This window comes from Artibeus jamaicensis, unplaced genomic scaffold (genome assembly GCF_021234435.1).
Source record: "Artibeus jamaicensis isolate MK-2021 breed Jamaican fruit bat unplaced genomic scaffold, CSHL_Jam_final scaffold_1964, whole genome shotgun sequence".
NCBI lineage: Eukaryota > Metazoa > Chordata > Mammalia > Chiroptera > Phyllostomidae > Artibeus > Artibeus jamaicensis.
In genome coordinates this window covers 51,531,200-51,554,766 of record NW_026522030.1, presented here as the reverse complement: position 1 = coordinate 51,554,766, position 23,567 = coordinate 51,531,200, and the positions used below count along the sequence as shown (strand labels likewise).

The 23,567-nt window shown below is 42.7% G+C and overlaps 1 protein-coding gene and 1 long non-coding RNA gene across 13 annotated transcripts in view; one reads left to right on the top strand and one right to left on the bottom strand.

The window, feature by feature from the left end:
* Positions 1-16,553, bottom strand: part of LOC119047342 (uncharacterized) — a 42,641-nt gene extending 26,088 nt beyond the window's left edge. For all 4 annotated transcript variants that reach the window (XR_008389900.1, XR_008389899.1, XR_005082131.2 and 1 more), the window contains exon 1: positions 16,284-16,553. This is a non-coding gene — a long non-coding RNA (uncharacterized LOC119047342). The remainder of the gene's footprint in view (positions 1-16,283) is intronic.
* NFIB (nuclear factor I B) overlaps positions 11,375-23,567 on the top strand; it is a 238,606-nt gene continuing 226,413 nt past the window's right edge. For 4 of the 9 annotated variants that reach the window (XM_037142766.2, XM_037142760.2, XM_037142759.2 and 1 more), the window contains exon 1: positions 17,479-17,618. In XM_037142766.2, coding sequence (XP_036998661.2) covers positions 17,604-17,618 — 15 coding nt within the window. In that variant the 5' untranslated portion in view covers positions 17,479-17,603. Of the gene's footprint in view, positions 11,866-17,478; positions 17,619-18,949; positions 20,109-23,567 lie in introns of those variants that run through there. The other 5 variants (XM_037142764.2, XM_037142761.2, XM_037142762.2 and 2 more) reach the window with 4 other exon arrangements.

Sequence of the window (23,567 nt, the reverse complement as noted above, 5' to 3'; positions counted from 1 at the left end):
AGAACATAAGTAAATGTCAAGATCTGCTGAATGTAAGAAGCCAAACGAAAAAGAGTGTGTGCTGTGTGTGATGCCACTTAGATAAAATTCTAATGCGAACCAAGTGATAAGGACAGAAAACCCACCAGGGAATGTTGCAGGGAAGGGGGACCAGGGGGGAGGGATGAACAACTGGCTCAGAAAACATTTTGGAAGTGATGGAAATGTTTCCTGTCTTGATTCTGGTGATAATTTCATGAGTGCACAAACTGTGAAAACTTATTAAACTGTACACTTTAAATATGGTCAGTTTATTGTATGGCAACTATCCCTTAATAAGTGTATTTTTAAAAAACCTCACAAAAATACTGCAACATTAAGTGACATTGCAAACCACAAAGTGGGAAGAGAAATCTATAAGAGATAGAACTGACGAAGGTCTCATTCACAATGTATAAAGAACTACAAATCAATTAAAAAAACAAAACAAAACTGGAGAGCCCAGCTAAATAAAATGGGCAAAATATTTGAACAGACACTTCACCAAAGATGATATCCAAAAGGCCAGTACACAGATGAAAAGTCTCTCAACCTAATTTTTGTCATCTGAAAAATGCACATGAAAACCATCACTGAGATATTACTATACTCTAGTTGTTTAAACAAAAAAAGACCAATTATACAAAGTGCTATGGAAGATGTTAATCAACTAAAAGTCTCATACACTGCTGGTGGGAGTATAAACATGTAAATCTGCTTGGAAATATTCTGGGCATTATCTACTAAAATGTATTATAGGTGCCCTGACTGGTGTGGTTCACTGGGTTGGGCATCCTCCCATAAACCCTTTCACAAACTGAAAGGTAGCAGGTTTGCTTCCTAGTCAGTGCACATGCCCGGGTGTGAGCTGGGTCCCCATTTGGGAGCATGCAAGGGGTAACCCATGGATGCTTCTCTCCTTCTTTTTCTCCCTCCCTTCCTCTCTCTCTAAAAATAGAAAATAAAATCTTAAAAAATTATTATAGTAATAATAAATAGTATTGTTTTAATAAATAAATAAAATTAGCCCAGAAATTCTACTAGCTTTATGCCCAAGAGAGTGCGTACATATGGATCCCAGAAAACATGAGGAAGAATGCTCATATCTTCATTATTTGTATTTCTTCCAAACTGGAAACAACCTAGTAGTTGTCAGGTATACAACAGCTTTTTGGTATGCACACAATAGAATTCCATACTGCACTGTGAGACGCCCTCCTCCAAAACTCTGTTACCTGCAACAGCAAGGACTCATATGAACTGTTGAACAAAACAGTTCAGACATAAAAAGAGCACATATCATGCTTCCCTTTATGAAAAGTTCAAAGACAGACACTATAAGTTTATATTATTAGAAATCAGGATAGTGGTTATCTTTGAGGATTGTGGGAGTATTAATTGGCAGAAAACAACATGTGGTTTATGGATCATCAGTAAGTTTTCCATTTCTTACTGTGTATGATGGTGATAGACAATTCGTCTAGCTGTACACTAATGATGTGCCTTTTTTCTATATCCATGATATAAAGTTTTTCTTTTTACTACTATATAGTACTCGTTGTAAGAGTGGGCAGTAATTTTTTTTTCAAAGCCTAGGAAAAGAGATGAGGGAGATCACTTAGGTCTCATCCTCTAGGGATCCAAAGAATTAGGCTAAGGCTGTTAAAGCCCCTCTTTTCTGCTTAGTGACTAAGTCCTGACCGTCTTTATTGTCTCTCTATAGTGTTGATAAAGTTGTCCATACTTACGGCTCCCTGTTAGGGAGTTTGAGGGCTTAGAATGAGCCCTACAGAAAGGAGCAGAGATTTCAAGGATGGGTAAAGCCACTCTATTGATGGGACATGTAGAGGGAAAAAAATGTTTGCATAAAATTCGTGGTTAAGAGCCAAGGGTCTAGAACCACACATCTTAGGTTCAAAACCTGCCTATGACATGTGAGAACTATTGACCTTGGGTAAGTTATTTACTCTCTCCATACCCTAGTTTTCTCATCTGTAAAATGGAAACAACACTGTAGCTATATTATAGGATGTTTAAGAAGATAAAGGAGTTAAAATGCTTTATAAGTATTCTAACATGAAAATAAAAATGTCAGCTTGCAATGGAAAACGTCACTCACCACATTCAGGCTTGCAAAGGAATGGGCAGAGTGGTTTTAAACCAGCTGTCAAAGCGCCGGAACTGCCCTCAGACAGTGCTCTCGTCCCCTGTCCTTGATAGATATCCGGATACACCGTATGTTGCAAAAAGCTTCGCATACTCCGCTTTTCCTTCTTTTGATAAACAGCTTCCTGCAAGGTTTCTAGAATTCTCAGATCGGCCCTTTGACCTCACAGAGAACCCTCCCAAGCACAGGAATTCAGAACACCACCATACAAATCCTGTATTTCTGTCAGGTCTCCCCAAGTTCTCTGTTCCCCTGCCCCGTTCCAGGCCTCTTTCCTCTACGCTAGAATATTGTGTGTTTTGTTCACACTGTATCTCCTGGACATAGCAAGTGTTTATTAGTTGCCTGAAGAGTTAGAACATCTTATTCAGTAGATGAATGACCCTTTGTATCAAAGGGTTCTGAGGGATTCTCAATTCTTATCATTTGGGTAGCATCATTCTCTGCCTGTCACTGAGGCAGCCCTTTGCAAATGGTTACTGAGGACAGGAGCAGTGTCCCATGTCTTACCTTGAGCCAGTGCCTGCCACAGGGCTGGTGCTCCTTAAATGTTTAGGAAGAGGCCCCTGCTTCCTAGAAATGTGAGATCTAAACTACCTTCCCCAAATTTCAGACTGCACCACAGCCTCTTTTAAATTCATCTTATGTAGCATCAGAGAACTAGGAATAATCCTCTGGATTTTTTTTTTAAACTAGAATTGCAAATGAATGCCTTATGCCAGGCCGAGAGAGGCCACGAGGTCTGGTCATTGTCACAGACCACATGAGCTCTTATTTACCATCTCTCACCACATTTGAAGGACAAGGTCAGAGACAAATAATAATCTGACAGATTCAGGATATATTTATTCAGAAAGACCTACATTTCAGACTCGTTCATACATAATTTGACATGTGATATTTTTTGATCCCCAAACAACATCACTGACACGAGCATTTTTTCTTATGTTCTTTTTGAAGGTAAGGAAACCTGGGCTCAGAATTATTGATATTACATGCCATGCCAGAGTCACATAGCTTTGGGGTGGCTCAGTTAGGAGTTGAAACCAAAACCCTGGTGCCTCTTAGTCCAAGTCTAAATTCTCTATTCCATTACCCGTAGAACATACTGGAGAAGGAAAATAATCTCGTTACATTCTTGACTCAAACTGGTTAACCCAGCTCCATGAGTTCTTTAATCACCACAGGGTATTGAATGAATCATGGCTGTATCCAAGCCTCCAATCCACACTCAAAGGAGAAAGATCTATTCCATTGATAATATTAAAAAGAATGTGCCTGAGGTTCTAAAGGAAATTTCAAAAGAAGAGTGATAAAAACGCTTTAAGGAATACTTGAGAAACCTCCCCAGGCAACTCCTATGAAGAGGCCAGACTCGTCAAGATAGTTACAGCATGACTAAGTCCTTTCTGCCGGTACAGGTCTGCTGTGGCCACCAGCTTTGGAATTAGAAAGGTCTAGATTAGGAGTTCCAGGACCTTCTGTTGATAACCAAATCTCTCTGGGCCTCAGGCTCCTCATCTCTGAAAGAGCTGAGATAATGTATTAGATACACTGAGCACAGAGCAGAGCCATAATTAGACTTCAGTAGCTAGTAATTATCATCACTCCTCATGACTCTCATCTTTACCTAAGGTTGGAGAAAACTACCGCCCCAGGAGAGGGCTTGCTTAAGGAAGTTGCTGGCAAAGGTCACAGTAAAGAAGATCCAGCTCGTGGGTAGTCATTTAAAAACGCTCTGGAAGAAGCCTGCGTATCTACGATGTAGGGAGACCCAGCAGAGAGGGTCTGGCCTCCTCACCGGGAAGGGCGTGCCCAGGTTGCTCAACTAACTGGGTGTTTTGGGCAGAGTAAGGGTCATTAAGACCTTCTGTGAATGAGCCTTGAGCCTGATTGAATGTGGACCACTTCCGTGCATGCCAAGAGAGTAACTGTAGACTCAACATGTGCATAATGTATGACCTTCTCAATTATTTACTGTGCTGAGTCTGTGACGTTGTATGTTTGTTCTCGGGTCCTTCTCCACTTGGGACCAGAACCTAGCGAGTGGGTGTCCTGTCTGAAGAACAAAGCACTATCAGTAAGTGCAAACTGCACAAGACACTTCATGTCAATGACAACAGGGCCTGCTTTCGGAGCAAATTCTAAGAATTGCCCACATGGATATGGAGATCAAGCATTCTGAGATGGTACATACCTTTATTCTTTTTTATAGAGTCCATTTGTTGAACAACTGTCAACAATGATTCTTCTTTATTTAACTTTCCAAAATCTTAAATTCATAAAAAGAAAAAAAGTTCTTGGTTGCACCATGCATCCTGATTTAATGTGAAGGAAATACAGTCTCCTCCGTACAGATGTGGGAGTTTTATATTTTCTAGGGTGGTGGTCTGCTAGGGTATGTGGTATATCATCACACCTCCAAGAGATGCGTCTGATGGAACATTGCAAACCATTTAACTTTTTAATTTCTTCAATCAAGAAGGTTAAGGTAATTTCTTTATCAATAAGAGCAGATTTGATGTTATCTCCAAGAAATGATCATCTTCTCTCACTTGCATTGAGGCATTTTGCTTTTAATGAGAGAAGAAGGAAGAGTCACTGTGAGTGGGGCCAGGATTAATGGGGACTCATGCATCTGGCTTACGGACATCAAATGTTCGTTTTGACCTGGAGAGTAAAAGGTGGTGAATGGCTAGCCTGGGACAGTGCGGTCTGGAAAGGAGCTTGTGATCACGGCGGTTCTGGTGAGGCTGTCGCAGTGGCATGCAGAGCCCAGCTTCCCACATGCTCTGAAATAATTGTTACTGTAAAGAACACCTGTTTCAAGTCAGGAGGCCTATTTTATGATTCTGGCACTGCTACCAACTAGCTCAGTAGCCTTAAGCAAGTCACTTTACCTCTCTGAACTTGTTTTTATTTTTCACCTATTAGAAGAACATTTGGAATAGATCAAGGGTTGTAAACTCATGCGTATAGGAGGCAAGTTAGTAATGAAAATGAGGAAAGTGGTTACATGCAGTGCAACAGAGAGTGATGGGGGCTGTGGAGACCAAGGGCAGCAGCCACTCTGCCAGCCCACTGGTCCTGTGCCCAACACTTGTCCAAAAAGTGTCTCACCTTCCACTTTTCAAGAGAAGCAGGATATCCTGATTTTTAGTAAAACATTCCAAATTTTAAATGCTGACAGTGAATCCAACATTAAAAACATGAGAGGACAAAACAGAGATGTTGCCAGTTTTGTTTCTCTTCCAGTTTTAACCTTTTACAATCTTGTGCCTTTCCACTCACATCAATGATATAAATAGACGATTAAGTGGGAAAGTTGCAAAAGGAAATTCTATCCACCCTAAGATGTAACTGTGCGAGTAATATACACGTTTAGAAGCAAAACTGGAATGGCATATATGCAAATGAAACAAAAAATTTTAGACGATCGGACTGTAGGTAGATGTTATTTGTATCTTATTAATTATTTAGTGTCTCTACTTTTGTTTGTAGGAACATTTAAGATAATAGTACAAGAGATAATGAGGGCAGCTCAGGATGGTGGCAGATATAAAGAAGGAGAGAGAGTGATAGTAGGTATGTTCTGGAAACTTGTATTTCTACCCTGAGTTCTGTGTTTGTTTGTTAGCCATCCTTAAATACCAGGTGATTAAAGAAGGGCCACAGTGGTGGCGGGCAGTGTAAACCCTGCGTGCCTGATACTCTCCACCTAACACTGCTCCTCCCCAACTTTTTTCTCTGTTTATAAAACGACCTCCCATGTCATGAAGAAGAGTGGTTATCAAAAGTTTCCCAACTTTATTCGTTTGGCTTCTGAATCTATTAGAGGGTTTGGTCTGGTTTTGAGTGGGTGGGGTGTTTTGGGGAGAGCACCTTACTTTTATCACCCCTACTTACACTTTTCTTCAGTTTCTCTCAGACTCACATCAGCTATCTGTGAAGTGAGCAGAAAACCAGAGGTTGCTATTTAGTGTTTACTTGAAGGCTTTCAAGATACCCCATGGGAAGATTACCCTTGTCTAAAAAATTTAGAAGAGACTCATTTGGGCATAAAAGAACCAAAGTTCTTTGTATCATAAACACAGAAATCCTCAAACATTTACTTATCCATGCATGGTAGCACCTACAGGGCCCATGCTAAACGTAAGATGCATGTTTGTACAAGGACTGTCTCCTTCCTCTACTCCGAGAGGTATGTAGCTTTTTTAGTGATGTAATAAAGACAAAAGAAGGTGGTTGTTGATCTTTGTTAGTAGTAGGCAATTTGAAATGATACCATCATGTTCTAGATAGGCCAAGAAGAATCTTTGGTACTAAAGCCAACCATGGGAGGGGGTTTGCTGTTCACTTTCTTCTTGAGAATGGCCTACTGAGCAAAAGGCAGGATGGTCCTTTGCCAGGATTTTTTTGAAGGATCAGTAGACTGTCTAGCGCTTTCTTACATCCTGTTGCCTCACTGATTCCTGGATTGCCAGATGCTTCTCTTTTTTGAAAAAGGTTAAAAAAATATGGGATTTTTTCTTCATATATACGTAAGTTTTTTTTCATATATAAGATTGTTTCGGAAACCTTATCTATGGCACAAATATCCTCAAATTTTTTTTGACAAAACTCTTGCTTTTTCTTTACTTAATTTAATTATCATTATAGCTGAAATTCATTCAACTCTATTGTTTTCTTTTAATGGGCATTTTGATAGTTGAAATTCTAAAGTTATCTAAAAAGGGTGAATAAACAAGATATGAAGATTGAGTTGCTCATAGATTTTTAAGAAGTAAGTCTTAAGGCATAAATAGGCTAAGAAAGGTCAGTACTTCAAGTTTTCAAATTGAGAATTAATATATATGAAGATAAAAAATGATTTTTCAAAGCTGAGAGATATCTTTGATTTCTTACCATTCATCAGAGACTAAGGTTTTTCACACATTGAGTCATAACTAGAGGGTTCCCCTGCCCGACCCGGTAAACCACCTTAGCCTGCTCTTGAAAATCTCTGGTTCATGTGCAGAATGAGTCTGAGTCTATCTCTTTTTAGCCCGTGAAATTTAACAGGACCAAAGCCCTGGGCTTGGTGAGGCTGCGAGCCATACCACCATCTCAGGTTTTTGATGACACCACAAGCCACTGGAGATTTATTATGTTAGCAGATGTCATCAGATATATGTGTGCACAGGTGCGGCATGCAGTTAGTGAAAGAAGGAACACTGTGTGTGTGTATTTATTTTTGTACCCGTAGTCTCAATGGTTAGAAGATGACCCGGAGTGGTGCCTGGCCCGGCTGGTGTGGAGTTTCAGTTTCATTGTGAGGGCCTATCCAGTAATCTCTTGAAGTCTTTTCTACAGCTATAATTTTGTATGATGAGCAACTATGGCTGGTGGGGAAGGCATCGTGTTTATTTTTACAATCAATGTCTAAAGAAGCGGCATAATGGATGACAGCTAAACGGTGCTATAAACAATGAGGTCCAATAATAGTTCCCAGAGGTTGTTCTTTATACTTGGGCATTCTTCCTACACAACAATAAACTAAGTGTGCATCTTCCCTCCTCATTAGAACTTGCATGGGACAGCTCCCCTCTACCGATCTCAAACAAAACGCCAAAGTTGGCATTTGATAAACGTCCTAACTTAAGCCTCTCTAAACACGTTTAAATTATTAAGATATAATTAAAACTAATTCCAAGAGGCAATATGAAAGAGGGATGTTTACATAGGTTTATACATTATATATTTTTTAAATTCTAAAAAATAATTTTACAATTGTTTTAAAAGATGGCATGTTTTATTTAGCACTGAATCTTAAATATTCTATATTATGTACATTAAATTTGCACAAATGCTGGCATAGTGATGGACTAAATATAATAATCATATAAATTAGTGTGTACTCTTTAATAATAAAAAATAATAGAAACAAAAACATCCTATATTTTTGAGAAATAGAGAAGATAAAATAAACACCTTTGGGGTGATGATTAAAAATTACTGGTTTAGATGGGGTAAAGAAATTACTTCAATTATGACATAAAGCATTGTAATAATGCATGCCTTTTAGAAATAATTATATAGTGATTATTCTCAAAGATAAACACACACAGATGTTGCTAGTACATTTTTAAAAGTTCCTGATTTGAAGAAAACATACAGAAACTGCATTGCCAATTAAGTAGCTTTAGGAAGAACCAGAAAATCTAAAGTGTCAGTACACTCAAAACTCTTCTGCTATGTTCTAAGGAATAAACTGTGCCTGAAACTAAAGACAGAAAAAAATGAATTTTTCTACTGCAATCACTTTGTTAGATGTGTCAGGGGACCAAAAATGTCTAAGTAATGTTGGACAGTTCTTATTTTAAAAACGTGAATAATTAGTTATAATTTCTGAAAAGATTACTATATGATATGGTACCTTAATACATTCTAGGAAAGGCTTTTAACCAAGATAACTTGAACTTTAAAAAAAGCATCTATTTAGAAACACTCCCCCATTTCTACATATTTATTTACATGACAAAATACGGACATCAGAAAATCAAGTGATGTTGTAGATTAGAAGAACATGATCATTAACCAATTAAAACATTTAGGAGGTGACCACTAATTAGTGAGACTGATTTCTGTAACACATGATTGAAAATTAGCCTTCTCATTTCATAAACCTTGGTTATTATTTAATGATGACATATGTACATATTTGACAGAAGAGTGATTATATAGGAATAAATATTCTTGTAAGTGTCACGTCAAAAGAAACAAAGGACATGCGAGTAAAAAACGATGGTCTGTGGAAGGCTGAACCTGACTTGCAGCGGTGCGTTCTGTTAGCAAATAACGTGCTTCGGAAGGAATCCCCCAACAGGTGACACGGAGTCTGGATTCATACAAGTCATCACGAGAAGCGCAGAAAATCCTTTTCTTTTTCCCTTTCCTATCCCATTCTCCATTTCGTGTTTAGAATATTTTGTAAACAAAGTTGGATTCTTTCTGTAACGTCCTTTTTCCTTTACATGAAATAGATGTTGGGAAGGACCAGCAACTCTGCTATGCACTTCCGATAATTACAAGGGAGAAAAGTTTCTGAGGCATACTTACAAAAGTTTTGGAATTTCATAATACTGTCCATTTAAACACTGTCTCCCCTACCTAAATAATAATTTTAAAATTTAGCTGTGTGTGTTAATTTTTAGTATTTTATTTTTGTTTCCTAGTGCTAAATGTGATTACTTAACCATGAAACTGCTACTAGGATATCCTTCTATAATGGAAACAGATCTGTTTGTTATCCACCTGAATTGACTGCCTGCGTAGACTGAATTATAATTACACCAGCTGTGTGGTTAAAAATACGTAACTTGGAACAAGATAAACGTTAAAATTTAATTTTCCTTTGGCAGTTATCGCTAAGGGAGCTACACATACATACATGTATGTGTGCATGTATGTATCCCCACCCTTCATGTCCTTTCCCAAAGTTATACATATAAATATATATCATGATAGTTTTTAAATTTTTTTTGGACAGGAAATTGGGAACGCTTACACCTTCAGTGTAATAACCCACTTTTAAGTCTGGTATTTTCTCAAGGCCAATTTGATCAATCCAATTTTTAGTTTTGTACTTACTATCATTGAAGATAGGCCCTGTCCGGGAACTCAGTTGGTCAGAGCCTCCACCAGACACACCAAGTCTGCAGGTCTGACCCCGCTAGGGCTCATATAAGAACCACCCAATGAATATATAAGTGATGGGAACAACAGATCCATGTTTCTCTCTCTGCCCCTAAAATCAATTTAAAAAATTAAATAAATAAGTGTAATTTATTCACATACAGCGAAACATCTATATAATGTGTGTATATATATATGTATGTTCAGGAGAAGAAGAGCCATTTTTTTTGGTTGTCATGAGGCCAAAAATATCTTGTTTTATAACACACATATTTGGAACTAAAACCTGAAACAATGTTGTTTAAATTCTTTTGGACTTTGAGGGTAAACACCAGTGGGATTAAAATATTGACATGCTCACATTTAGTAGAGAGATAAGAACAATTCATTGGGAGTTATTCCAGTCCTACTGGTAATCACATAATTGAACAGGATTTTTAGAGGATATTTGAAGCTATTGTTGTCTGTTGTGCAATTACATAATTAGTCAGGATCTCTGTAATAAAATCTTTTCTAAACACAGGTGGGACAGTAGTACCAAGTAAATTTAAGGCTATGTTATATTTTTACTTTTAATATTTAAATTTAAAAAAAGAATTATATCACAACGTAGTTTAAGCATGTTTTACCCCAACACAGGTGCTTAAAATAAAACTAATTATTTTAAAACTAAGCAGAAAACGACATATTTTAACTTAAAAAATAATACTAATCAAATCTGCTTTGTGAACATTAAGTCCCTCCCAAATCTCACCTAGAGTATTTACTTCTCGGCACCTAATGGTTGTATATATCTCTTTTGTGTTGCTTACTTCTTCCCCCTACCCCTAAATTACTGACATTCATTTTGACGTAGAAACATAGAAACCAAAAGTGCCCTTTCTGGTACTTTTGCTTTAATCATAACGCTACGCAGTAAGAACCATTTGAGAACTCTCCTTACACGGAAACAAACGTGGCCTTGCGAAGTTGACCGAGCAACGTGGCGGGAAGTAGGGAAGTCAAAACAATTCTGTAATCACTGTTGTTCTTTAGCGAAGAGTCCTGAACGGCTGGTCGGCCCAGCTACCCTCGCCCCACGCCCGCGGGGAAGCCCCTCGACCGCCGCGGCGCTGGGGCGCGTGGAGCCCGGGACCCTGCAGACGGGCGGCGCTTCCCTCCTCACCCGCCCCCACGCGCTCCCGCCCCACCAGGTCCGCCACTCGCGAGGGGCGCCCGCACCGCGCAGGCCGCCACACCCACTGCGGCCGGCTCCCGCCTCCACCGCCGCGGGTGACCTGATGAATATGCATCGCTGCGCGCCAGCCCCGGGCTCCTCCTTTCGGTTTCCTTCCCGCCGCCAGGCGGAAGCGGAGAGCCGCGCTTCCCGCGCGCCCAGGCCAGCCGGGGCGGGGCGGGACGGGCGGCGAGCGGGAGAAAGAGAGAAGACAGGGAGGCGGCGGCGGACCGAGCGCCGAAAGGGTGCGCGGGTGGGTGGCGGTTCCGGGGCTGCCCCGCCGCCGACCAGGCCAATCCAGGGGCGCGGAAGGGCGAATGCGCAACCCTGCGGGCGCGCCGGTTGCCTCTGCCCAGAGCCCGGGTGCAGAGTCAGCCCCCACCCCTAGAACAGTCTTGCTAACACAACAATAAAACCCAGCAAACACGCACGCACGCACGCACACACTTTGGACGGCTTTCAAGTTAACCAAGAAAAACAGTCTTCTGCAAGTAAGAGGAAGGAAAACTGGAGATCCAGACAGACTGAGGGACTGACTGCCTGCTTTTAAGACTTGACTTTTACCGCCTTTTCTTCTGGGGTCAAGAATTGTGGCATTACAGAAACAATAATTAAAAAAAAAATAAAAGACTACTCCCGGATTGCCTTATAAAATAATTAAACACAAAAAGCGCCACCAAAACAACCCTTGAGAAAAATCCACAAAACCGTACCTGAGACACGTGAAGTCAGCGGCCCAGGGTTCTGTTACAGATTCAAGATCTCTTATTTAATGCAATACAGTGCGATGGTATGTGGCTTTGAAATGATGGGTTTTATTTCCTTGTTTTGTCCGTCCCTTGCACCCTCTTCCACCTCAGACAGATTTTTTCCTGTTTGTACTTTGTAAACTGTTTTACCTAAGTGTTATTTTTGCTTTACTGGTTGAACTATAGTACTGGATTTCTAGACCTAATGAAAATATGTAATGTTTTTTTTAGCTTTATCAATTTGAGTGTATGTTTACTACTTTTATGGCAGGAATCAATGGATAATGTTGTGAGTCCAAACGGTGAAATGTAGCATTTTCCCTGGCTTTAACTTCATGCTTTATCCTCCCCCCGTTTTGGAAAAAGTTACTGTACAGATGACACTTCATTTATATCTTGTAGCCTTTTTGCGGCATTCTTCATTTTAAGGTGAATACGCACAGCTTTGTTATATGTTCTCATTAAAAAAAACATTTTTAAGTGAGAGTAGTACTATATAGCTCTGTTCATTGCAAGGCAGGACTGAATTGTTAGCCCTCCTCCTCTCCCACCGCACCACTTAAAAAAAAAGATTATGATGGATTTCTTCCCGCTCCTGGTAAAACTTTTTTCCTCCCCCTGCCCTGCTGTTTTTGCTCTTTTGCTGTAGGATTTTTTTCCCTTCTAAGTGAGTGTGTGTGTGTGTGTGTGTGTGTGTGTGTGTGCACGTCTCCCTTTTCCCTTGTCCTCTCTTCGCCAGCATGTCTGGGACACATTTTAATGCACAATATCCCATCCATTAAGTTGTGGTTGAATGCAGAGTGTGTGAGGACTTGGCAGCTTTCAGGTTGAAGGGGGCGGGGAAGCCAGTTTCGACTTTGACACAAGATGCCGAAGTGGCGTGATTGGAATTATTATTAGGGCTGTGAACATGGCCATCTTCTCCTCCGGTTAGAAGAACTGCCATTGAACTTGAGACGGGACAGACTAGATCTCCAAGTTCCCTCCTCCTCCCCCCTAAGTACAGTAGCTGGCAGGGAAAGGGCGCCAAAATACACAAGATTAGCTCTAACTTTCTTTGAACGGATCTTGTAGCACCATTCTTTGTAATTTTAACTTTCCAACAGGCGGGAAAAAGTTAACTTTTGAACCTATACTTGAACAGACATTTAAATTAGCCCTAATATGGAATAAATCCAGGAAATCATACATGCATGCTTATGTGGTTAGGAAAGAATGCACGTGTAAATAAGCAGGGTGCACGTGTGTATCTGACTGGGGAGTTCAAGATTTAATCAAAATCAGAATCAGTGTGACTTTTGAGTACATTTACTGTATGGGGAGAACATTGTTAGGGGAAGAAGCTGACCTTTAAGCAGCCTAACTAAAAACTGCTAAGAGTTGTGAAACACAAAACGTTGTGGTTTCCAGTTTTACATTTGAGGTTTGATGTTTTCATTTAATGGTATGAGAGCTGGAGAAAGCTCCAGCGCTGAAAAGTCCCTATTAAATCATATGTGGGCAAAGGTCAAGCACTTCAACTCACTGATACAATATACTGCAGATTCCTGCCTAACTGATGGGGAACACAGGAAAAAGTGCTTGGGCAATAAAAGTATTAGAAGGGTAATTATCCTCCGTGGTTGGAACTGCATTCTTGTGCACTGAAAAAAGGTTTTTACTGGCCCCGATGAATTTTTTAAAAGCTGACTATTGTTGAAAGCTGTGTTTAATAGGAAATTGATTAGCTGAGCGTTTCATACAATAAATGGTGACAGTTTCATTGTCTGATGTCCAGAATAAATTCTTTTAATTTTTGAGCAGACATAGTCATCCGTTTAATTTTAATATGGTCAGACTGAGCAGCAGCATAATTATGAATGAGTGTGATGTCATGAATATCTGTAACTTTGTGTTTAGAGCTTGTGACATCACACAATTTGACAATAGTATTGCTTTGATGTTAACTTACTGGGTTAAAATATTTCAGATACATTTCTGAGATAGATCTCACTGTACAAACATTTTGTATAGGACCAGTTTTTTTTGTCTTTTCTCTGTAATTGCTAATTTTTAATTTGAAAGTTAAAATGCACAATTCTGTTATGCGTTGTTTTGATTTTCAAATAGAATGGCAGCTTTCAAGGGAAGAATTAGAGATAGGGGTGCAGAAAGTCTGCTCTAATTTCCAATGAACTTTCTACACCTCACATATGCAATGACTACTTGGCCATCTTGCATAAAGCTTCCTAAACATCTCCTTCAAACTAATCTGTTTTCATGTCACGTGTGCATGTGTAGTGAGCAGCAAAAGTCAATTTGCACAGAGACATAAAATGACAGTATAGTTTTACTTTAAAATTCAACTATTTTGGAAAAGGACAGTAACTACAACCCAGTATCCGCAGAGAAGAGACTGTGAGAGTATATGTAACTTTGGAAGTATTGCACGTGAAGCAAGGCAATTTTCAAAGCATAAAATAAACCGTGCAAAAGTTAGTTAGTTAGCAACTAACTGCTGACTTTGTAATCTGGGGAGCAAATGTCTTCAGAAGTTGGGAATCTCGGTTGATCAAATGGCCTCATCTCTGTAGAGAAGTGGAAATGGCTAACCTTCTCTGGCTAATGGGGATCTGGCTCAGCCGGTGTTTTGATTCAGTCATAGCTTGTAAGTGTGCCTGAAACGTAGGCACACAAAGTGGGACACTTTTTTTTTTTTTAACAGTCGAGTACAGGCATTTTAGCAACGACATTATTAACAACGTCATTTTTCTCATTAGTTTTGTCCTCAGGGGACACGGAACAGCTCCCTGAGGAGGGGAAAAAGTCCATAGTTACTTATTCATTTCAATGAAAGGCAAAGCCCTGGTGATAGGGGTGGGGGTGGGGAGCCTAACAGGTTGTGAATTTTCCAGTATGAAAAAATTGCTACCCTCACTTTACAGTAGTAGTTTAAGGGCTGAGAGAGCTGGGCATGATTTTGCAATTCCCATCAAGTGCAGGCAATTTCAGTACTTGTTGGTTGTTTATATAAGCGTTTTTGAGAGGCTTTTTGGTGTCCTGCTTGTGGATATAAAACTGTGTTTTCCGGGCTAGCTACACATTCTTTTTTGTGGTTTATTTGGAAGAAGGAAGGTCCCTGGGCATGGTGTGGTGGATACTTGCAGTTTTGCAGGCCTGTTTCCTGGGGTCAGGAGGTCATCTGTGTCTTTTTTATTTAGTTTTAAAATATTGATATTGGCAATGAAGCCAGGGTGTGTGGAATTATTGAGCCTCCCCTCAAATCACATGCAAGAGAAAAAAAAAAGTCATCCAATGTATTGAAAATGACAGCTTTGTTAAGCTCCAAGAAACTTTTTCCTAAACTGCCTAGGATTTTCAACCTGTCACTGAGTTTCTTTAGAAGGGAAAAGGTTAAAAGAAGATCAATATTAGGAGATACTTGAGATGTCAAACTCCTCTCTGGAGGTCACCGAAAGGCTACAATGGGGCAAACGTTGATTAAGTTTTTATAATTATGCAACTGAGTTTTGAAAAATCTGGTCATCTGAAGCACTGGCTTTACTTCTTAAAATCAGTAAACTATCTGTCAGAAATGAAACTTTTGTTTTCCTCTAAGGAGGCAGGTGATAGATGCTCTAGGGAGGAAATCTTTAGGAATTCTCAAATATCAGATTTTCCCGTTGCTGCAGGACACTTTCCCTTTCTAGCTCCTTAAGCCAGCTTTTGGGGTGAATGAAATTGGCTGTCATACCAGCTGTTCTAAGTGTATCAGTGTGGGAAAGGGCAGAATTTAGGAGAGGTAGGTACCAATGTCCAAGAAGTGCCTGGCCCATTTTTATAGTATCAGAAGCTTTTCAGCAATACTTTAAAATCACTCTTAATACCATGGCACAGACATACTGGGAAAAAAGGAAAGTGGCTAAAGTGTATATACTTTCTTACTTCCTTTTTTCTTCTCTTCTGGGGACTTAAAAGACTGGTATTTCTCTAACCAAAGATAGTGGAGGACTAGTGCTGTGCTGAGAGAAGCCAGATGTCCCACACATGCAAATCCACCAGTCAGTCTTTACAAAGGCTCTCTTAGAGTTCATCCTGGGAAGGCCTGCAGTGACCTTGGCATAGGCTGGACAAGAAGCAGGGTTGTGGGGGGTGTCAGCCATCCTGCCTGTGGCTCCAAGGCCTGAGAGGACAGTCAGAGCCACATAAATGGAACACCCACCCCATAACCCCTTCTGTGGTGATGTCTCTTGCTAATTCCTCCTCCCTATATTGGTTTTCCCCACATCAAAATTACTCCTTTCTCATTTTGCTTTTTCTTGGAAACAAATCAAAACCCCAAACTACCAAGCATCCGCTGTACCCATGAAACTGTATCCAACCATAAGCGCCCTACAAACAGAGCACCTGAAAGAGATTTGAACCCCAAAGTGATAGGCCTGGGAGGCCCCAGACTGTCTTCACTTCTCTGGGGTCTTACCTGTGTCTGTCGCTGCTCCTTCACCCTTCCTCCTGCTGCAGCTTTTGTGAGCTCTTCTGTGTAACGGTTGTCAATTTTCATTTCTCTTTTCTAAGCTTGTGAGAAACTTTTGGGTGCAACCTAGTTTTGGTGGCAAAAGGAAATGATTTCTGTTGGTAAGGGAAACTAATCAGGGAGGAGGGGCGGCGATGTCTGCAGACACTTGCCCAGGGCTCAGCACTGGGCCTCTTTTGCCAGGGGACAGCGGCTGGTTCTGGGATCTCTGGCTGAAAGGAGTGCTCTCTGGGTGCCAGGATTCTCACTGGGGGTGGTGTGGCGAGGAGGGAGGGGAGACGGGAGGGAGAGAAAGGGAGATGGGCACTCGATTTTTTAAAGAGACCCCGAAAAATAATGGTTTCTGTGAGTCCAGGCATTCAAAGAGGTGTGTTCAAGGACATGAGTGCATTTGTGCCAAGGGGAATGTCTTTTATGGTAAATTAACTCCAGTTAAATTGAATATTTGTTCAAAGGGAAACTCTAGTAGTTAAAGCTGGTATTATCAGTAGAGCTTCCCCGCCCCTCCCCCGCCCAGGTTCGGGTTCGACGGTGAGAAAAGGGATGCAATGCAAAGCAGTAATGTACAGTACGAAGTGATGCCTTGGGATTTTTTTTTTTTTTTAACATTTAAACTGAGAGTGCCTACAATTTTTCCGAGAGGGAGAAATCAGTATTTATTTGGATTAACCCCGCTGGTGACCTCATTTCTTTCATCTATAAAGACTGTCAAGTTTATCCTGGCTTTTCAAAAAGAAGAAATGGCCCCCACAAAGGAAGTTAGCGTCGTTAGAACGCCAGCAGGAGGGTTGGCCGTGGGGGGGGGGGGCAGGAGGCTGCTCCCAGGGGTGTGTGCCCTAAAGGGTTAACTCGGGAGTTCTCGAAATTTCCCTGACCTTACCTGTCTTCCCAGACCCACCGCCCCCCTCTCCCCGGCCTCGAATTCCCACCCCCAAGCGCCTTTCTTCTTTGGACTCGAGGTTTACGGGGGCTGCAGCTGGTAGACTTGGCAAGCTCGCCTCATTAAGAGCGCTCTTTGAAAACGGACTGTGTTTGAGCATTTCCCTAATGAGGACAGGACGGGGTTAAAAAGTGACCATTTCATGGTTGACTTGAACCTGCCTACTTTTCTTGATGTGTCGTTGTGAAATGCTTGATGTGGATAACTCCCACTCGGTGAAGGAAAAGTCACCGGGTCCTTCAGGTCCGCCGAGGGGAGTTGAAGGGGGGGACGATGGGCAGAAGCCGGTGAGACCAAGAGGGGAGAAAGTTGAGGAAAAAATCCAGATGGAGGGAGACGGGGTAAGAGGAACGGGGCACCAGGGGAGAACCGCGAAACAGCCCAACGGCAGAGTTGGAAGCGGCGGAGGTCCGACCTGGGGCTGGGCAGCCGAGTCCGGCCCTCGGCCCCCGCCGTCGCAGGCAGCCCCCCGGCGCGGTCGCCGCGAAGTCCCTGGCACTCACTTTTCCGCTCCATTGTCTGAGCGGCAGTAGCTTCCACCTCTTCCCCACCCACCCTTCGCCGAACACCGGAATTTGGGGGGCGGTGTGCGCGTGTCTGTGTGAGCGCCGGGGAGGTTGTGCGCGGGTAGAAAAAGTGCAAGGCAGACCTCCACCCTCAAAAGACCCGAAATCAAGTTCATTCACTTGGGGTCTGCGGCGGGCGGCCGACAGACGGCGGCCGGGTGGGGGCGAGGCCCTCCGCGCGGGAGCGAAGCGGGCGCGGCAGCCTCTGCAGGGCAGTAGCGGCACACGCACCCCCCGCGCGCGCGCCCGCGCGCCCGCTCGCCCGTCCACTCCGCAGCTCCGGGCCGCCGCGGCCCCGCCCAGCCTGCACCCCGGCGCGGAGGGAGCCGCTTTCCGCCGTCGCCCCGGCTCCGGGATTTGGGGGTGGGGATTGGGAGCGAGCCAGTGGGGCTGCAGGAGGAAGAGAGCGGAGCGGGCCGCGGGAGGGAAGGAAAAGAAGGGGGAGGCGGCGTCAGCAGCGGCTCGGCTGGGTCCTTCCCACTCCGAGCTGGGCCACGTGCACTGGGCACCCCAGGGAGGGCGGCAAGCCTCGGCGAAGCGCTACGCGCCGCTTCTGAGCAGCAGCCCCGGGGCGCGGGCCCCCGCGCGGGAGACCCCGGCGGACCCCGCCTCCATACGCACGGGCGCGCCCCAACTACTTGAGCCCAAGTTCGCTCAGGCCCCCGCCTCCAAGCTTCCCCCTCCTCTTTTCAGCCGGCGGGTTTGGCGAGCCGCGCCCGCCCGGGGTGTGAGAGTCGGCGCCCCAGCCCGGGCCCCAGGGCGGCCAGGGTGTGAGGGAATTTTCCATTCGTTCCTTTCGCGGGCCCAGACCGGCTTAGTGTTTCTCCCACTCGGCTGTCCCCGCGGCTTAAAGAGTCCGCAGCGAGCACCGAAATTTCTCTTCCAGGGCGGGTTTTCGAGTGTGTGTGTTGTGTGGTGAGGGTACGAGATTTGAGTAAAGGGCCGAAAGATCAGTTTTGAAAAAGAAAAAAAAAACAACTTATGGTTCTGTTGCACTGATATGAAACCTTTAACAAATGAGAAGGGAGAGAAGAAAAGAGGGAGGGAGAGAAGCAAGAGGAGGAGGAAGGTGGGGGGCGGGGGGTGTGGAGAGGCTGGTGCAAAAGGAATGCGCATTTGCAGGAGGAGGAGTAAAGCGATGATTGTGTAATTAAATAATAAAACAATCCTTAAGTCTGATTTGGAGAGAGCTCGAGCGGGGTCCGGAGGGTGGAACCGGTGAATTTTTCAACTTACAAGTTTTGCAAGGAAAAAAAGCGACAGAGGGAAGGGGGAAAAGAGCCCAGAGCAGAAAGGAGTTTGGAGCCGAGCGGGAGAGCGGGATTTATCGTTTGGGATTTTTCAGGAGCTTATTCTGATTCCCCTGGGTTCTGGGCAGCGGCAGCAGCAGCAGCCTTCTCGGTCGGGTCAGACGTGTGGAGAGGCGGCCGGGCGGGCGGGCGAGAAGGAGCCGGCGCAAGCGGCGGCAGCTGCAGCCGGGGACGGCGCGCCGGGAGCCTCTTCCACCCGGGAGACCTGCGCTCACGTCCCCTCCCTCACCCAGGCCTCTCCCTTCTCCTCCACCCGCCCCGCCCCCACCCCGGCCCTCTCCCGCGCGCGCCCCGCCACCCGCGCGCACTCGCTCACGCTCCCTCTCGCGCACACACATGGTCGGCTCGCAGCAAAGTTTCGCTGCGATCGCCAGTCGGGGATCCTGCCGCATAGCTCGGGGCTGTAACCTTGAACTTTCCTAGGGCGGTGACACATTCTCTTCGCTCTTCCTCCCGCCCTCTCTCCCGCGCCCCCCTCCCCGCCTTTTTTAAAAAAGCATTTCACCACCAACCACCACCCAATCCAACCCGCATCGAACCTTCGCGCACTGCCTAGCTCCCAACAACATCAACAACTGCAAAACAGAAAACAAATCCCCAAACCCGGGCGAAAAGCAACCCACACCAGCGGCGGCGGCTGCGGCTGCGGCGGCCTCGGCGAGCACCGCCGGCGCGCTGGAACTGCAAGAGGTCTAAAACTGTAGATTGGATTTCACCCCGGGAAATCTAGCACGCCGAGTGAACCTGAATCTTTGGCTATTTAAGGAGGACTGGGTTTGCTGTGAAGTTGCGGTAATCCTGCGCAGACCCCGTCCTGATTGATCGCATCGCGGGGCTCAGATGACTGTAAAATGAATAGATGAAATTTTTGCTTCTCGAAGATTTTCTTGGGCATCTCCGGGAAAGTGCGTTTTAAGGCGAAGTCATGATGTATTCTCCCATCTGTCTCACTCAGGTACATGTTTCGGTCGCTCTCTCAAGCTTTCTCTCTAGCCCGAAAAGCCTTTTGTTTTGTTCTGTTTTGTTGCTCTCAGCTGCGGACAATTAAACGCTTTAGTTAACCTCCGCAACCCTCGTCTCTCGAAAAAGTGGCCGGGACTTGCGTCGGGATTTACTCGGAGGCGCGGGAGCCGGTGCGCGGCCCCTAGCCCACGGCCACCGCGCGCGCTCAGCCCCGCGCTCTGGGCACCCCGAGCGGGCGCCCGCGTGCTGCCAGGGCGGCTGGGCCGGACGGGAAGGCCGGCCTTGGGTAGAACCCGGGCCGAGGAGAGCTAGCCCCGGCGCGGCCCCCCGAGTGCCTGCTGCGTCGCGGTGCCCCTGCCTGGGGTGCCCACCATCCCTCTCAGTCGCTCACGCGCGCCCTGAGGCAGGCTCGGTTTTAGAGGAGCTTTAGGTGGGGGACTCAACCCTTATAAACAACCAGTGAACTTGGATGAGGGGATTGAAGCACGAGTCCTTGCGGGCGCCTTTGGACTTCGCTGCAGGCAGTGGCCGGCGACGAAGCCAGTCAGAGGTTGTGGTTCGGGGACTCATTCCTTTGCTTAATTTGGGGATCTAAAACGCTGGTCTTCGGTGAGGTGATCTGCATTTAGAGGTTTACAGTGAACACGCCACAAAGGTGGTCTTTACCTTGACACCAATTAGTTGGTCGTGGCGAAAGTTAAGGACTTTTAGAAGATGTTCATTTCGTGCAGACCTGTTCGTTTGACGATATTTAGGTGTAGCTCTCAAGGCAGAAAGTAATTCTGGAAAAGTAAAGTCATTAAAAAATTAACTTTGAAAATTGTCTCAAGACTTTAGGAACAATGATATTTAAAAAATCCTGGCTTTATACTTCTTTAAGGAACAGAATTTGTACAACTTTAAATCAGACGGTAAAATAGAAAAGTGGCGAGATGGACACACTCACCTGGGGTAGTTTTTATCACTGACCAGCTGACTAACCAACTGAAGAACTAACTAAATATCTTAGTCTAGAGTTGTTACTTGAGGGAGTCCTTTAAACCTCTAAAGGTGTGGGACAGTGCGCTTTAGTTTTTAGGAGAATGTAGCATCATTGGTAATTGATAACCATTTCCTTTGATATTGGCACAACAAATAATTATAGAAGTGTCGCTTCGTCTTGTGTGTGAAAATTTTTTTAAAAATCCAATATCACGTTGATGAATTTTTATAATGGACAAATGATTAAGATTTCAATTGTATGACAATTAGAAGCCATTGTGATTCAAAAGGACTGAGGCATTCATAAATTGTGAATGAAGATGAAAACAATGATAAGGCTTATTCAGTGATTGGATACAGTCTTGTAGCTTTTTGGCTGACACATTTTTTATTGTTTATATTTTGTTTGGCATCTGAGTATGATTAACTTAGATATGGCTATTTTCAGCAAGTAAATGTACACTTTAATTTAACAAAACTGGAAAAATGAGTTACTGAGCTATTTGTCCTTTAAAAGCTAGGAATAATGACCAATAAGGACGGTGATTGAACTGTTTCAGGTATAACGAATTTCCTGCAGTTGTAAAAGTTACCTTTCATATGAACCATCATCGGGAATTTTTTCTCTTTCTGGCAACCTATACCCATTTGGTACTATTTTTACATTATTGAAGCATTGTTCAAATAAAGCGAATTGAGACAAGCTTTATGCTTACAAAGTACTGGCTCAGTCTCACCTGTACAGGGCTGCTCTTCTCTACTGTTTCCAACATGGGCCTCTTAGCGTGTTGCTAGTGGTTTACATGCATTGCATTTTTGGTTTCCTCTAAACATGGATTGAAAAGTCACTAACTTTATCTTCGTTTGTGTATGTTAAAAATAAAACTACAGCTTTGTGACATATGGAATATTAGTAGCCTATACTGCATCATCATTCAGCTATCATATTAGTATTCAAGAATACATACTTACCAACACTAAGTCATGATGACTAATATCCTCTCCTGCTTTAGTAATATAAATCTGATGTGAGATAATGTATTAAAATTGCTTTGGGGATTTAAGGCCTATACTAGGGAAGGATTTTTTAGCTTTAGAATTCTCACTTAGATAATAATTTCTATGTGACTTTGTAAGCAGTGTAAAGTGTTGCAAAAGTATGGGTCCATTAGCTGTTGCATCAGATCAATAATTTGGTTTTGTATTCGAAAAATCTTGTAGCTGTAGCAAAACATTTTTTTGGGGGTCTTTAAATACAAAATAGAGAAACATTCTTAATTGGTTGAAAAGTTTATAAAGGGCTTTAGTTGTTGATATAAAGTAGTTATGTTTTAGAAAGAATTTTAGTTCCAAAGGAGACACAGTTAAAGTTGATATGTAGCAAAATGTTATGCAAAAAGTATCAGTGAATCAATATAAGTCAGTATTTGTACATCAGTGTGAATCAGATATAAATGGAAAATTAAGGACCATGATATATGGTTTACTATTTGCTTTTTCTAAAAATAATGTAAACAATAATATAACTTTCACTGGTTATGATTGCATTGATTTTTCCATTGTCCTTCAAGTTCTTTAGTTACATTTTTAAGTGGTTTACTGTTAAATAGCAATGCCCCAGGAACATCTAGTATTATTCAGTAACATCTAGATTGGTCTAATTTTCCACTCCTTTCATGGAAACCATTGTTTTCTGTGAAGAAAAATCAATATTTTAGTGGAATCAGGACTGTTAGCTTTTATATTTGAAACTTGCAATTTGTTATTTATATTATCAATTTAGTTAAACTAAAGGAAGTTTTAAAAGAGAATTACTGAATTTCAGTGTATTTTAATAAAAATCCTAAAAAAGCAGTGTGGCATATTAGTATAGAGCTATTAGATCTTATATCACTTAATATGCCTTATTTTAAAAAGTCATCTTCATCATTGCTGAAAGTGTTATTTTGATAAGCTATTAATTAGGACATTTGAATACCTTAATCATTTTTTTTCACGAAGACAGTCACTATGCTCCATATTTATGTCACCTCAAATTATTAAAAGTATATTGCAACTTAGCATTAGAAGATAGTCACACTCAGGAGATGACATTTTAGGTGTGTTAATGCGGAAATGTACAGAAACGTACATGACACAGCAGACCTCTGGTTGTCATCTTTTTTTTTTTTTTGAGGATATGTTTCCTTATCAGTAAGTGTTTCACTTGAATGGAATCCACATAATAAAGAAGCCCTGAAAGATATTAGGGCAACTTCGTGGACTGCAAAAGTTCGCTACTGCTATTTCACAATAATATTTTTTTTAAAGTATGTTTTAAAGCATTAGCAGCACTGGTGACAAACGCAAGGCAACTTTTAAAAACATTGTTTTGTGTGCCTTTGCTCAGAAATTCCAAATTCATCCTTTAACTTGCACTTTGATTGTTTAAAATAATTAATTAGAATTTTGAGGTGTGTTCCATGACAGG